The sequence below is a fragment of the Xiphophorus couchianus genome, chromosome 11 (assembly GCF_001444195.1).
Source record: "Xiphophorus couchianus chromosome 11, X_couchianus-1.0, whole genome shotgun sequence".
Classification (NCBI taxonomy): Eukaryota; Metazoa; Chordata; class Actinopteri; order Cyprinodontiformes; family Poeciliidae; genus Xiphophorus; species Xiphophorus couchianus.
Genome location: NC_040238.1, coordinates 6,523,291 through 6,535,238, shown reverse-complemented (window position 1 = coordinate 6,535,238; position 11,948 = coordinate 6,523,291). Strand labels below are relative to the sequence as shown.

The window sequence follows — 11,948 nt, the reverse complement described above, 5'->3', positions numbered from 1 at the left end:
GGCCAGAACCAGGGCCAGAACCAGGGCCAGAGCCAGAACCAGAGCGGTCCATGAGGCGTTTCTTCTTTTTATTATCATGTTCTTTGTTTTATTGGTGGTTGGCAGAACAATCGCCACCTACCGGGCTGGAGTGTGGACTGTGGACGTCAATGCTAATCAAAGGTAATTAATCAATACACACATGTATGTGTGTATTGTGTGTGTGTGTGATTAGGAAGAAAGGCAGAGATCTGATGTTTGTTGACTTTGGTGTGCAAAAGTATACTCTTTATTCGTATTATATATCCAACTTTATTTTGCCCCGACCCTTCCCCTTCACCCAGCCCCCACAACCAGCGACATTCCCATGTCACCAGTCACTGTCACTGTTACAATAGCCAATCAGAGCTTACCTGCAGAAAGAAGGCAACCAAACAAAGAAGAGCAGAAAAAAAATGTTACTTTCAGTTTGTTTTTTTTGTTAAATAGTAATAAATACATTGAGATGCAGTGGTTCTTACTTCATCCTTTTTTCTTAAGCACAAGGGTTAAAAAGTTTTTCATTTCTGTTTCTATTTGTTTTTATTTCATTTCTTTATTGATCTGTGTTGGATCTTTAGCAGCAATCCAGACCAGTTGTCATGGTGATTAGCAGCACAGAGAGGAGGAGCTGTCTGGAGGAGAAACACAACAGGAGAAGAAGGAGATGAAGAAGAGTGCAGGAAAGAATGAGGAAGAGAAGATGATCCGTTTGACTTGGGAGGCGTCACTGTCCCGTCAGCTTCTCCGCCTGCCTCAAGCACCGCCAGGCCAGCCGCAACGTCAGGCTGACAGCAACACATTAAGTCCTGAATATGTCGGCCTTTTCTCTCTCACACATGCGTTTCTGTCCCGATGCACGCACACACACACATGCACACACACAATGTACGTCTGCGTAATGACATCAACTTCAGGTGTCTTCTAATGCAGAGATAACATTAAAGTGGTCAGCTGAACTGGTTGGGTTCTGGAAATGGGTAGGCCATTTTCCAGATGACAGAAACAGCTGTGTGTGTGTGTGTGTGTGTGTGTGTGTGTGTGTTAATGCTGCTGATGACCAGGACATGTAAATGTGACTACAGTAAAGTGAACATTGTGAAGAAGGATGCTCCAGCCTCAGTGTGGAGTGGAGTGGAAAACCAGGCCCCTTTTTATCCTTTCGCTCCTCTCCAGAGTTTACAAAACAGAACACAAAACTCCTCAAACCTTAGAAAATCAAATAATATTAATCAAGAATATCTGTAAAAACACACTTGTCAATCATTCCTTTCAAATTACAGTCGTAACGACAACAAACAAAAGCAGGACCAAAGCAAAGTATTCCCCGCATCCTTCTCCTCCTTTCTCCTCCTCCCATGCAGAAGAAATTGTCTCCTCCAGCTCCAGATTCACCAGTTTGTCTCTGAACTCTGGCTGTGTGTGTGTATTCGTAGTAGTTGGAGTTAAAATTGTATGGCTTTAGGGCGTGGTTCAGGTTTTATCAAGAGTTGGCTGGCCCTTCGTCTGAGTCTGGCCTCCCTCTGCCCCCCGCAGCAGGGTTATTGTTGTTGGAGGCAGGGTAGTAGTCCTCTGGGGGCGGGGCTTGCGGCCCTGGGGCTGTGGGGGCCGTCCGAGTCCGGAAGGCGGACAGTCCGATTGGCAGAGCGAGGGGCAGAGATGCAGAGCCAAACTGAGAGGCCTCCATGGAAGACACCGCCCCCAGGTGGTGCAGCCCTAGGGACACGCCCACATCCATGCTGTCACTCATCTGGGGAGAGGATCCCTGCTGACCGCCGCCTCCACCCAGGCCCGTCTGGCCGCCCTGCCGTAGTCCACGCCCACCATTTCCGTGGTGAGAGTAAGTCGGGTGTGGATGGTGAGGCGGGTCCAAAAAGTGGCGCTGGTGTTGCTGGGTGGCAGCTGGTTTATGGAGCAGCAACTGGGTGTATGCTGGGTCCTGACCCCCACTTCCACCATCACTGCCTGGCCACATCCTCATCTGTTGCTGGGAGGGAGCCTGTTGGTGGGGAGACTCTGTTCAGATTAGGGCGTGAACCAGTTTCAGTTTTAACCACATTAATTAATGACTCCTATAAAGAAGCCAGACTATTTCAGCCAGCACAAAGTGGACTTTCTAACAACAAGAGTAGTGCTCTGCCTTCAGAAGCTAACGCTTAGCAAACCTAGCTGAACTCTCTGCAGGTCAGTCCGGTTACTGCGCTGTCTCATTTCTCAGACCACCAGAGAGCCGCCAGGATACTGACAGCATCCTAAAGCAGTTCACTGAGCATCTGTCTGAAACACATAGCAACACAACTTCCTGCAAACCTTCACAATAAGAGCCTTAACCACATGCACTAGATCCTTGGCTGTAAATAACACCTCAGATTGTATTAAGACAGCAGACATCTGCTTTGTTTGAGAAAACATAGATTAGCACGACTACTATTATAGTAGAGAGAGGCGCAGTGTGAAAGTGGGGGACAGATTGGAGCAGTGTGAGAGAGGTGTGAAGTTTGTACCTGAGGACTGGTCATCTCATAGTCTGAGTGGGTGACAGCAGAGTTGTAGTAGCGGTTGCTGTAACGGTAGTTACGGTTGTCGTTGGAAGAACCACTGGAGCCACCTGAAAACAGACGATTCTCACATCAGTGTCATCACTGGGTTTCAAACATTGACTCATTCATTCATTTTGGTCGATTAATAACTGATATAGACCCTACCAACACTCCTTTACAAAGAATAATGGAGGACAGACTCAGTGTAGAGATTCTGCTGTCCTTCTGGGTTCTATCACACTTTATTAACCAGATGTTTACAGCTGGAAGTCCTGCTGTTGGCTGGTTGCTCAGACCATGACATCATCAATACCTCTACCTGTGGCTTTATCCCACCAGAGGTCAGCTGATGCATGTCTGTGACTACTGAGTCAGGGTCATAGCAGATCCACCCTGCTGGATCTTTTTACAAACAACATGGAGAATGCTAAAAGGTATCTTAACCCACAGTTATTTAAGGTAGCCATCTTGCTTTAATTAGGAACCCAGTCAGATATCCTGGTGATGACATTTTACTGCACTGTTAAGGCTAAATGTGCCAGCTTAGTTGTGACTGGTTGACTACAGAGGGAGGAGATCCACTGAGTGATAGTAGATGTGCTAGATGGCTGTAAAGGTTCTTCCAGAATCCCTCTGGTAGATGAGGAGCATCAGTCAGAGCAGATCTAGCTGCAGACAGAGAACAGATGGAGAGTGTGGGCCGTTACCAGAGCTAGAAACAGAGCTAGTAGTGGAGGTTGAATGGGAGTGGTCCATGGCAGGAGAGGTGGATGTAGATGAGCTTGTGTTCGTTCCTTCATCTGTCGTTTTCTTAAAGAAATTGTGCTGGAGGGCATAAAATGGCGTGATTCTGCTTTTAGGGTCGTAGTCCAGCATGCGCAAGATCAGATCTGAAAAAAGAAAAATGTCACCAGAATACACATCAAGGTTTTATTGTTGGAAAATAAGAATAAGAAGTAATTTAAGTGAAATTAGCATGTTGACGGATGAAGTTGAACATATACAGTAAATCATCAACATCTCTTGGAGCTTCAAAGATTCAATTTATGAACACATTAATAAATAGTTTCTGTTTCTGCATTGCCTGTAGTGAAGCAGACAGCAGCATCACTCAAAGACTTCCTGTTGGCTCATATTTAGTGGACAGAGAACAGGGCAGGCTACCGGTGGTTTAGTTGGGGGTTTTTCAGAAAGGTCAGCTAACAGTGTTCCTGGAGAACATCAGAGAGGAACCCAGAGAAAAGGTCCTGGGTTCTTTCTGGGTACTCCAGCTTCCTCTCACGGTCCACACACAGCTTCTGGGTTAACTGATGTTGTCTCTCCAGTTGTAAGTTTATGTGTGAGATAACTGGAATGATACCAATATGTATTCCTCCACAAATTCTTTTAAGATATAATAAATCTCCTTTGAAATGTCGATATAAAACCCTGGACAGAGACAAAAACAGATTTAGACTGAGTTTTAACCGAGCAAGAACTTACCTCCCCATTTACCTTTGTTGAGGTACTAACCCAAAAACCAGAAGACAATGGGAATAGGCTGAATAACCCAATTTTCTTGTTCTCAAAGAAGGTGTGGCAAGAGGTGCACAAGAAATGTAATATATCCTGATATTTCCAAAAATATTAATCCTTGTGGTACAACCCGAAAATCAAAATTGGCAAACAATTTATTCACTGGAATGGTTAAAAAAAGATATAAGGACTGTTGGTTATCTATATGAAGAGGATATATTTATGTCATATAATGGGTTTATTGAAAAGTTTAAACTGGAGGGTAGCAGTCACTTCTGGAGATATTTACAAATTAGAGATTGCATAAAAGATAGAATGAAGTTTCCTCTGGAGAAAAATCTGATAGAGTGTTTTTTGGGATTACAGCCTTTATTTAGCAAGGCATCAAAATGGTATAATATGTGGCCATGGGCTAAAAATAATATGCGTAAAAGTCTCAAAAGAATATGGGAAAGAGATCTTGATTGTACTTTTGATGAAGGAACATGGGACTCAATTATTTATCATAATGGGTTATGCATCAGGGAGGCCAAAAACACATTTGTTCTATATAAAATTCTTAACAGATACTGTCTCACACCGTCTAGATTTCATAAAATGAGCATAGGTAAAGACGACTTATGTTGCAAATGTCAAAAAATAAAGGTTGCTCTCCTGTATGCTGTAAGGCTCATAAGAGACATCTTGTACCTCAGTCCTCAAGGGACACTGTCCTGCAGTTTTTAGATGTGCCACAGGTACAAAACCCAGGAATGAAATGACTTAATGACCTCCTCCTTGTGTAGATCAGTTCTCCAGAACCTTAATAACCTAATTCTATTCAGTGTGGTGCAGCAGAGGCACATTTAAAAGTTGCAGGACAGCGGCCCTATAAGACTGGAGTTTGAGACCCCGCTTTAAGGGAATGTCCACGAGTTTCTCCAGTGTGTTAACATTTATGGGGGCCGGCTGAAGTTTAAATGACCTGAATCACTGAGACTTTGTCTGTTGGGGGAAATAAGTGAGGTTCCACATTTGGACACAACGGCTTTTAAGGTATTAAACACTGAATTTGTGGCGTGTTGGTTTGATTTTAATGCTTTGGAAAGAACCTCGGACCCCAACCTTTAAACTGTGGAGAGGAAGACTGATTGGAAACGCAGCATGTGAGACGCCTGGAAGGCTAAATGGCAGAAATAAGGTTGTAATGGAACAATGGCACAGCCTTCACTCTTGCATGTATACAACCAAATTTTTTTATTTATTAATTATGTTTTGCCCCTCACTTTATTTTATGTTTATGTTATGTTTGCTATTGTTTTTTCATGCTTTAAAATTTAAAACTTAATAAAAACTTGAATTACAAAGAAAGTTTGTGTGTGAGAATGTTTGTCCTGTTTGTGTCTGTGTTGTGACTCATGACCTCTCTGTCCCTCTAAGCCGGTGATCCTGCCTGTAGGACTGAATGCTGCTCTTGTCCACCTTTTGAGAACTCTGAAGTGTCTCAGGTCTGACATGAACGTGGGAAAACAGCTGTACAACTTGATGGACTCAGAGACTTTCCTGGATTTTCTCCTGTCTGTGCCTAAAGGTCAAAGTTCATCTTGAAGCATCACAACCATGTGACAACATACCTTTAAACTTCAGGTAGTCACAGGGGGCATGTCCTGGCTCTCCTGCCCTGCGCCCCCCTGGACCCCCAGTCTCTACACCTAAAATCTCATGAAGACGGCGTGTAGCTGGAGGCTTGTATTCCTAGAATGCACACGCATACACAAGCACATGCACGCCCACACACACACACATCCAATCATCAAGCTGTACATTCACAAACAACCAAGTCAATTTTAAACTTCTTGATGCTGAAATGTCTTCCTCCCCAGATACAGAGGGTAAGCTTAAGTCTTCTATTATTCCAAACAACTTGATTCTTATTTCATTCAGCCTTCTGATTGGCATAGCAGGGATGTGTCTGAACTTTGCAGGATAATGGTTTTCAATGGCTGACATTATTGTATATTATATCATCAGCAGGTATTTAAAGAAACTAAAACTAAAGGTGACATGACTTCCACATGGAAAGGGAATGAAAGGACCATTCACCTTCTTCACGTCCTTGTTCTTCTTCACCGTCCATAAGCCGTCTGACAGCTTGTCAAAGTACTTCCTGGCTTTAGGAGCTGCATCCAGCATGTGGCTGGGTGGAACTCCCAAAACCTCCACAATTTTATTCATCTGGTCAACCTGTTCAGATGTGCAAACACACATGGTCATTGTTGTTAAGGAAGTGCATGTGCAGTCACAAAGCACAAACATAATCATCCCATGCAGACAGTGAAAACAGTGTTTATATGCTGTACATCTGGTTACCTCGTTGGAGCCACTGAAGAGGGGCTCTCCTGTGTGCATCTCTACAAGGATGCATCCGAGGGACCACATGTCGATAGCCAGGTCATATGGCATCCCCAAGAGGACCTCAGGAGAGCGGTAGAACCTGCTCTGTATGTACTGATAGATCTGTGAAGAGCAACGTAGTGGAGTTATGTAGGGAAGTTCAGAGGCATGGAGACAAGCTGCATGGAGACAAGCTGGCAAAAAGATGAAAGCGAAGATAAATCCACCTTATTCCAGGCAGAGCTGCTGTATGAAACTTCCATTAGGATAGCAGTTTGGTTAAAAATTGAATTACTATTTTAATTAACTAAGTTAATTAAAGTTAACTAAATGTTTAATTTCCTTGTCTGTTACAATAATATTACACCTACAAAGAAATATGTCAGACATATCTGGAGGTCCTCTTAAACCTGCACTCAGGGAAACTGAAATAATCATCCTGCAATCAGATGGTTATTTTCCATCACTTTACTAACAGACAAGGAATTAAAATTTAGATTTTCTAAAGAAAATGAGAACATTTCAGTAATTTAAAGCTTGCAGAGCTTTACATCCCTCCCTCCTCTCCCTCCTCTCCCCAGTGGTCATCAGGCGATAGGTGGGGTCACTCTGGGCAGGTTGCCAGTCCATCACAGGACCCATTTCAACATGCTTATCATAAAGGTCATTCAATTGCAACTGTCCTAACTCAGATGATTGTTTCAATTTAACCGCTAAAAATTTATTTAGTTGGAGCTGTTTTATTACACTTAGGCATTCTAAATTTTCACTGCATACTGTAGGATGGTTTGCTAGTTGTCTTTCTCAACGAACACAAGGTGTATTTTTTTAATGGAAATTTCTCATCTATAAAGTTTTCAATTTTTTCCAACCTGTCTGACTTTGCTTTTGTCCTTCAGCACATCAGGGCAGTGATGTATGCTGATGATACCACAATATACAGTTCAGACCAAAAGTTTGGTCTGAACTGAGTACAGACCAAAAGTTTGGACACACAGTTGTGTCTAAACCTTTGGTCTGTACTCTATATGTCAGGTTCATCTACTGAAACACCGTTTAGCACCTTGGCCTGTGAACTTAAGCAAGTTGTAAATTGGGTATATACAAATACATTAGTTTTAAACATATCTAAACCCAAAAGCATAATCAAACTGGAGATTAAAAATTGAGTCTGTTTAAATGAACAACCATTACTCAGGTGGAAGAAATTAGACTTTGAGAGTCACTGTAGACAGCAGACTGCATTGGTCTCAGCAGATTGAATGCACTGTTACAGTTATGGCAAGACAACTACTTGTTATAAAAAGATGTTTACATTACATAGCCTTAAAATGAATCCCTCAAATCATTAGCACAGTTGTCTTGTGCTACTTGCAGTATTTCCTCATGGTGTGGTCAGGTGCTTCACAAAAACATTTAACCAAATTAGTTTTAGAGAAATGAAAACATGAAACTCATTTCCTTCATATGTTAGAAATGTCACAAATGCTAGAGCTTTTAAAAGAGCCCTACCTAATTATTTTATTACATAGTGTTATAATTGTGGACATATGTTCTATTTCTTATATAAAGTGCTATAATTGTGAATTTATGAATTAATATGTTGTGTTTCTAATATTATGTTAAGTGTGTGTAATAGTTTTATGTAAGAAATGCTTTGTTTATGATGTGGACCTCAGACACAGTAGCCATTGTTACGGCAATGGTTAATTTGGATTAAAAACAAACAAACAGTCTTAGAACATTCCCTACCGTTTAGAATCATATTCTTAGCATCCTTAAAAACAGAGAAATATCTTTACAGGCTGCATCAGGAACAGTGAGGCTGTTACTGTGACATCTGCAGAACCACTCCAGAGGAACTGCAGGTTTCTGACCAACACCTGCTCATATCTGAGTCCAAATCCCAAAACCTGCTTCCTAGAGCTTCAGTTCAACACATGCCTGTATCAGAGGAGGCTACAGAGAGGAGGTAGTGTGTGTGTGGGCGCTCACCCTCTGGCCCAGCTGGCAGGAGGATCCAAAGTCCACTATCTTGATTGCAGATCTTTTGGGGTTACACAGGAGGATGTTCTCTGGTTTCAGGTCGCAGTGAATGATTGACAGCTCTGGAGTGGCCAGGAATAATAATGCTGCACAGCAAACAAAACATCAGGGACACTTATTACTAGCACTTCTCTCTTCATGTATGTGTGTATTTCTGCATGCATGCATGTACAAGTCTCGCTCACCAGGACCCCCCAGGGTCTCATCTGACTCTGTGAACCTAATGGGGGTCTCCACCAACATCTGTGGTTGGGGCTCTAAGCCAGATATGTGTGCAGGTCATTTGGCTTCTGATCTTTTGAATCTTTCTCTAGCATGGCTTTCAGTCACTGAAGTCTGAACAGCCGCCAGAGTCTCTGATCATTAGATTCAGAGTCTCAGACTGGGATCAACAGGAACAGAGGGGAAAACTCACACATTTCAGGACGTAATCTACAAATCAACTGAATTATAGGTTGAGTTATGACTAGTAATCTCTAGAATTCATTCACCAATTTGAAGGTATGAAGTAGCTTGTTTTCAGGGAGCGCATGGTGGGAGCAAGGGTGAACTGATCCAGAGCCAGGTGGACTGCTCACCTGCTTTAGTGAGACGTTTAGAAGGATCCTGGTTGGCGCTACATGAGAGAGACCGTCTCTGACCACCCACCTGTACAGAGCTGCTGTGCAAACTTCCTGGTGAGGTTGAGGGAAACTCCTCTGAAGTTGGTGTTCCTCAGGAGATCATACAGGTTGTAGCTCAACAACTCAAACACCAAACACAGATGGTTCCTAAACATAAAGTGACGCTTCAGGTGGACTGCACAGAGACAGATTGACAGACAGACACACAGATGGGAGACAAGGATGAAGGTTAAGAGATACAAAGAATAAAGATCAGGAGGGACAGAACTGCCTTTAATAGCATTTCCATTCAACACCTATACAATCTAGACAACAGACGTGGTATATGATTATTCTCTCGTATATGTGACCTAAACACACATTGTAGGGATGAGTAAAAATGCTGGTTTGGTTTCAAAGGAGCAGGAATGAGAAGAAAAGGCCTTATGGTTTATGTTTCATGTTGCTTTATTTCAACAGTTCTTACATTAAATTCCACCCTGTACTTTAAATAGGGTACTTTACAGAACAATTCAAACCTGCTAGGAAAGTACCACAGCATGCATTAGCTTCTTTTATATCATGATCCAACCCCAAAACCAGCAACTCAAGATGGACAACTGCAGCACAGGAGCTGTTAGCTACACTATGCTAACCACCTCCCTGGCTCAACACTGTTGTTGAGCCAGGGAGTGATAGCAGGCACAGACCTGCTATCACTATAGCAACTAGTGACTCAGCAGGTCCTTCTTAGGAAAATATGGCTGCTGATGAAAACTCTGTAGAATTCAGGGTTCAAAGTCCTACACAATGAAAAGGGCAAACAGGAAAGCAATCAAAGGAGAGATAAGCAGATGATACAAATATTAGTATTTTACAATTTTATTTTGGTAAGTAGCTGTTATGATTTTACAAGCTTCTACTTGTAATGCCTTGCAACCACAAGATGGCAGCAATGCACCAAACTGTTTGTTGATGAAGCAGTGAAAGACAGTTCTACAGCCTCTCAGCCAGGTTCAAAGGTCAGCCTCCCTTCTCAAGGAGGGGAGGGTTGGACTACAACTCATCAAAGCAGTTCTCATGCTTTGAGTTATTTCTAAGTGTCCTTGAGGTTTTGGAATGTGCTTAGTTTTACCATATTGGTTAGATAAATCCTGTCACAGTGACGTGTGGACAGTAATGGGGCCCGTCATCGCAGTGCATAGGGAGAGAACTAACTGACTTGCTTTGCAAAGCGGTACGCTAACATTAGCCTTTTTAGTAAAATAAGTCTTTCAGCTACTCTTTCTCTTCAGGTAAGTGTTGGGATTAAATAATTCTGTGTTTTCCTCTATTTCTTTTAGCTACTTGCATGCTAGTATATATGCACACTCACACACACATACGTGCACACGCATGCATGTATGTACACAGCTAAGGTTTAAGGAAATGACACACATGACAATGTGTCATCTTTAAGGCATAGCTTAGATAGAGGCCAACAAAAGAAATTAGAAACTGTTGTTAGGGGCCATTTTGCTGTGTTTTCCTATAAGGAAGACATGACAATGGACCAGCGCTGCATTTTAGTCTTAATAAACAGAATTTATGAATTCAACTCAATGACTCTTCTTGAACCTCATACATTAAGAACCTAAATGGAGAAAGCATAATCTCCAACATTAGTGCCCTGCCTCGCTCTGCATTAGCATTTTCCCTAAAATAAGTATTTAGCTAATTTTTTAGTTATTAGGTACGTTTAGCATACGGAATGGAGGAAGTCAAAGAAAGACAACATGCTAGTGATAACCCACTTACTAATGACAGCTTTTAGGCAAACATTAGCAATTTGGCTAATTTTAGAGTATACACTAATTTTAACATACTGAATTGAAGAAGTCCATGTAAGTCAACATCCTTGTAATTCTCCACAAACAATACAGTTTACTTTAGCATTGGTGCTAATTTTTAGCATCAGAACGCTGGGTTCCAACCAACGGGCACACTTTGGCAGGCCCTGTTTAAATTTCTTCAGAAATTTTCTACTTTAGACTTAAGATTTAGTTAAAACAGCTGATGAACACCTGATCCTTTGCAGTTTATACTCCAACAGCTGAGCCAGGAGAACTTTCCTTTTACCATTACCTCATCTAAACCCTGGTCAGTCCAGTGAGAGCAGAGCTTTCAGCCACAGAGCAGCCGTTAAACTTCATTTCAACATGAGACTATCCTGTAGAGGGGAAAGGCGCTCAGCATCCGGCTGTAGCTTCAGGTTCCCGTATGTCAGAACCTCAAAATAAAAGATCTTCATTCCAGAAGCAGGAAGCTCACACCGTCTGTACGGTGAAGCAAAAGTTCTGGTTAAAGGTGCCAACATACTTGCACACACCTTTCATGCAATGGTGCAGAAGACCTGGAGGACACCCCTCCCGCTTCAGCATACATCACACCACTACTCACAGGGGTTCCCCCCTTCCTTCCTTTTGATTTTATGAAATAGTCACAGAGACAGTGCCACACTTTTCTGCAGTCAGCCACCTCCATGAACAACGATGTTGCAAACTCCATCCAGGAGTTATTAACCATTTGCCAGTTTTATTTTTATTGTAGTTATTTAGTGAAGAATCGTAATAATGAACATTGTTCCTCATGGTGTCAGATAAACATTACTGAAGGTATCCATGTCTCGTGCAGATAAAAAGGCTTTGTAGAGATGTTGACTAGTTGAAGAGAAATGTCAACATTATTGTCTGAGAGCACTTCCACATAAACACAGCAACAAACTTCTGATCAATCACACAACACTTCATTGAGTTCTTTGTCGGGTTCGGCAAGTGAATACCTCTCTGTGAACAAAATGACACAATTCTCCTCA

The 11,948-nt window shown here is 42.2% G+C and overlaps 1 protein-coding gene across 4 annotated transcripts in view; it reads right to left on the bottom strand.

The window, feature by feature from the left end:
• Positions 1 to 240: 240 nt before the first annotated feature.
• The window catches only part of dyrk1b (dual-specificity tyrosine-(Y)-phosphorylation regulated kinase 1B), a 70,659-nt gene continuing 58,951 nt past the window's right edge, over positions 241 to 11,948 (bottom strand). For 2 of the 4 annotated variants that reach the window (XM_028032327.1, XM_028032331.1), the window contains exons 6-13: positions 9,141 to 9,290; positions 8,442 to 8,578; positions 6,423 to 6,569; positions 6,156 to 6,296; positions 5,687 to 5,807; positions 3,266 to 3,448; positions 2,523 to 2,626; positions 241 to 2,017 (exon numbers count right to left, since the gene is read on the bottom strand). In XM_028032327.1, the coding sequence (XP_027888128.1) occupies positions 1,502 to 2,017; positions 2,523 to 2,626; positions 3,266 to 3,448; positions 5,687 to 5,807; positions 6,156 to 6,296; positions 6,423 to 6,569; positions 8,442 to 8,578; positions 9,141 to 9,290 (1,499 nt within the window). In that variant the 3' untranslated portion in view covers positions 241 to 1,501. The remainder of the gene's footprint in view (positions 2,018 to 2,522; positions 2,627 to 3,265; positions 3,449 to 5,686; positions 5,808 to 6,155; positions 6,297 to 6,422; positions 6,570 to 8,441; positions 8,579 to 9,140; positions 9,291 to 11,948) is intronic. The other 2 variants (XM_028032328.1, XM_028032332.1) reach the window with 1 other exon arrangement.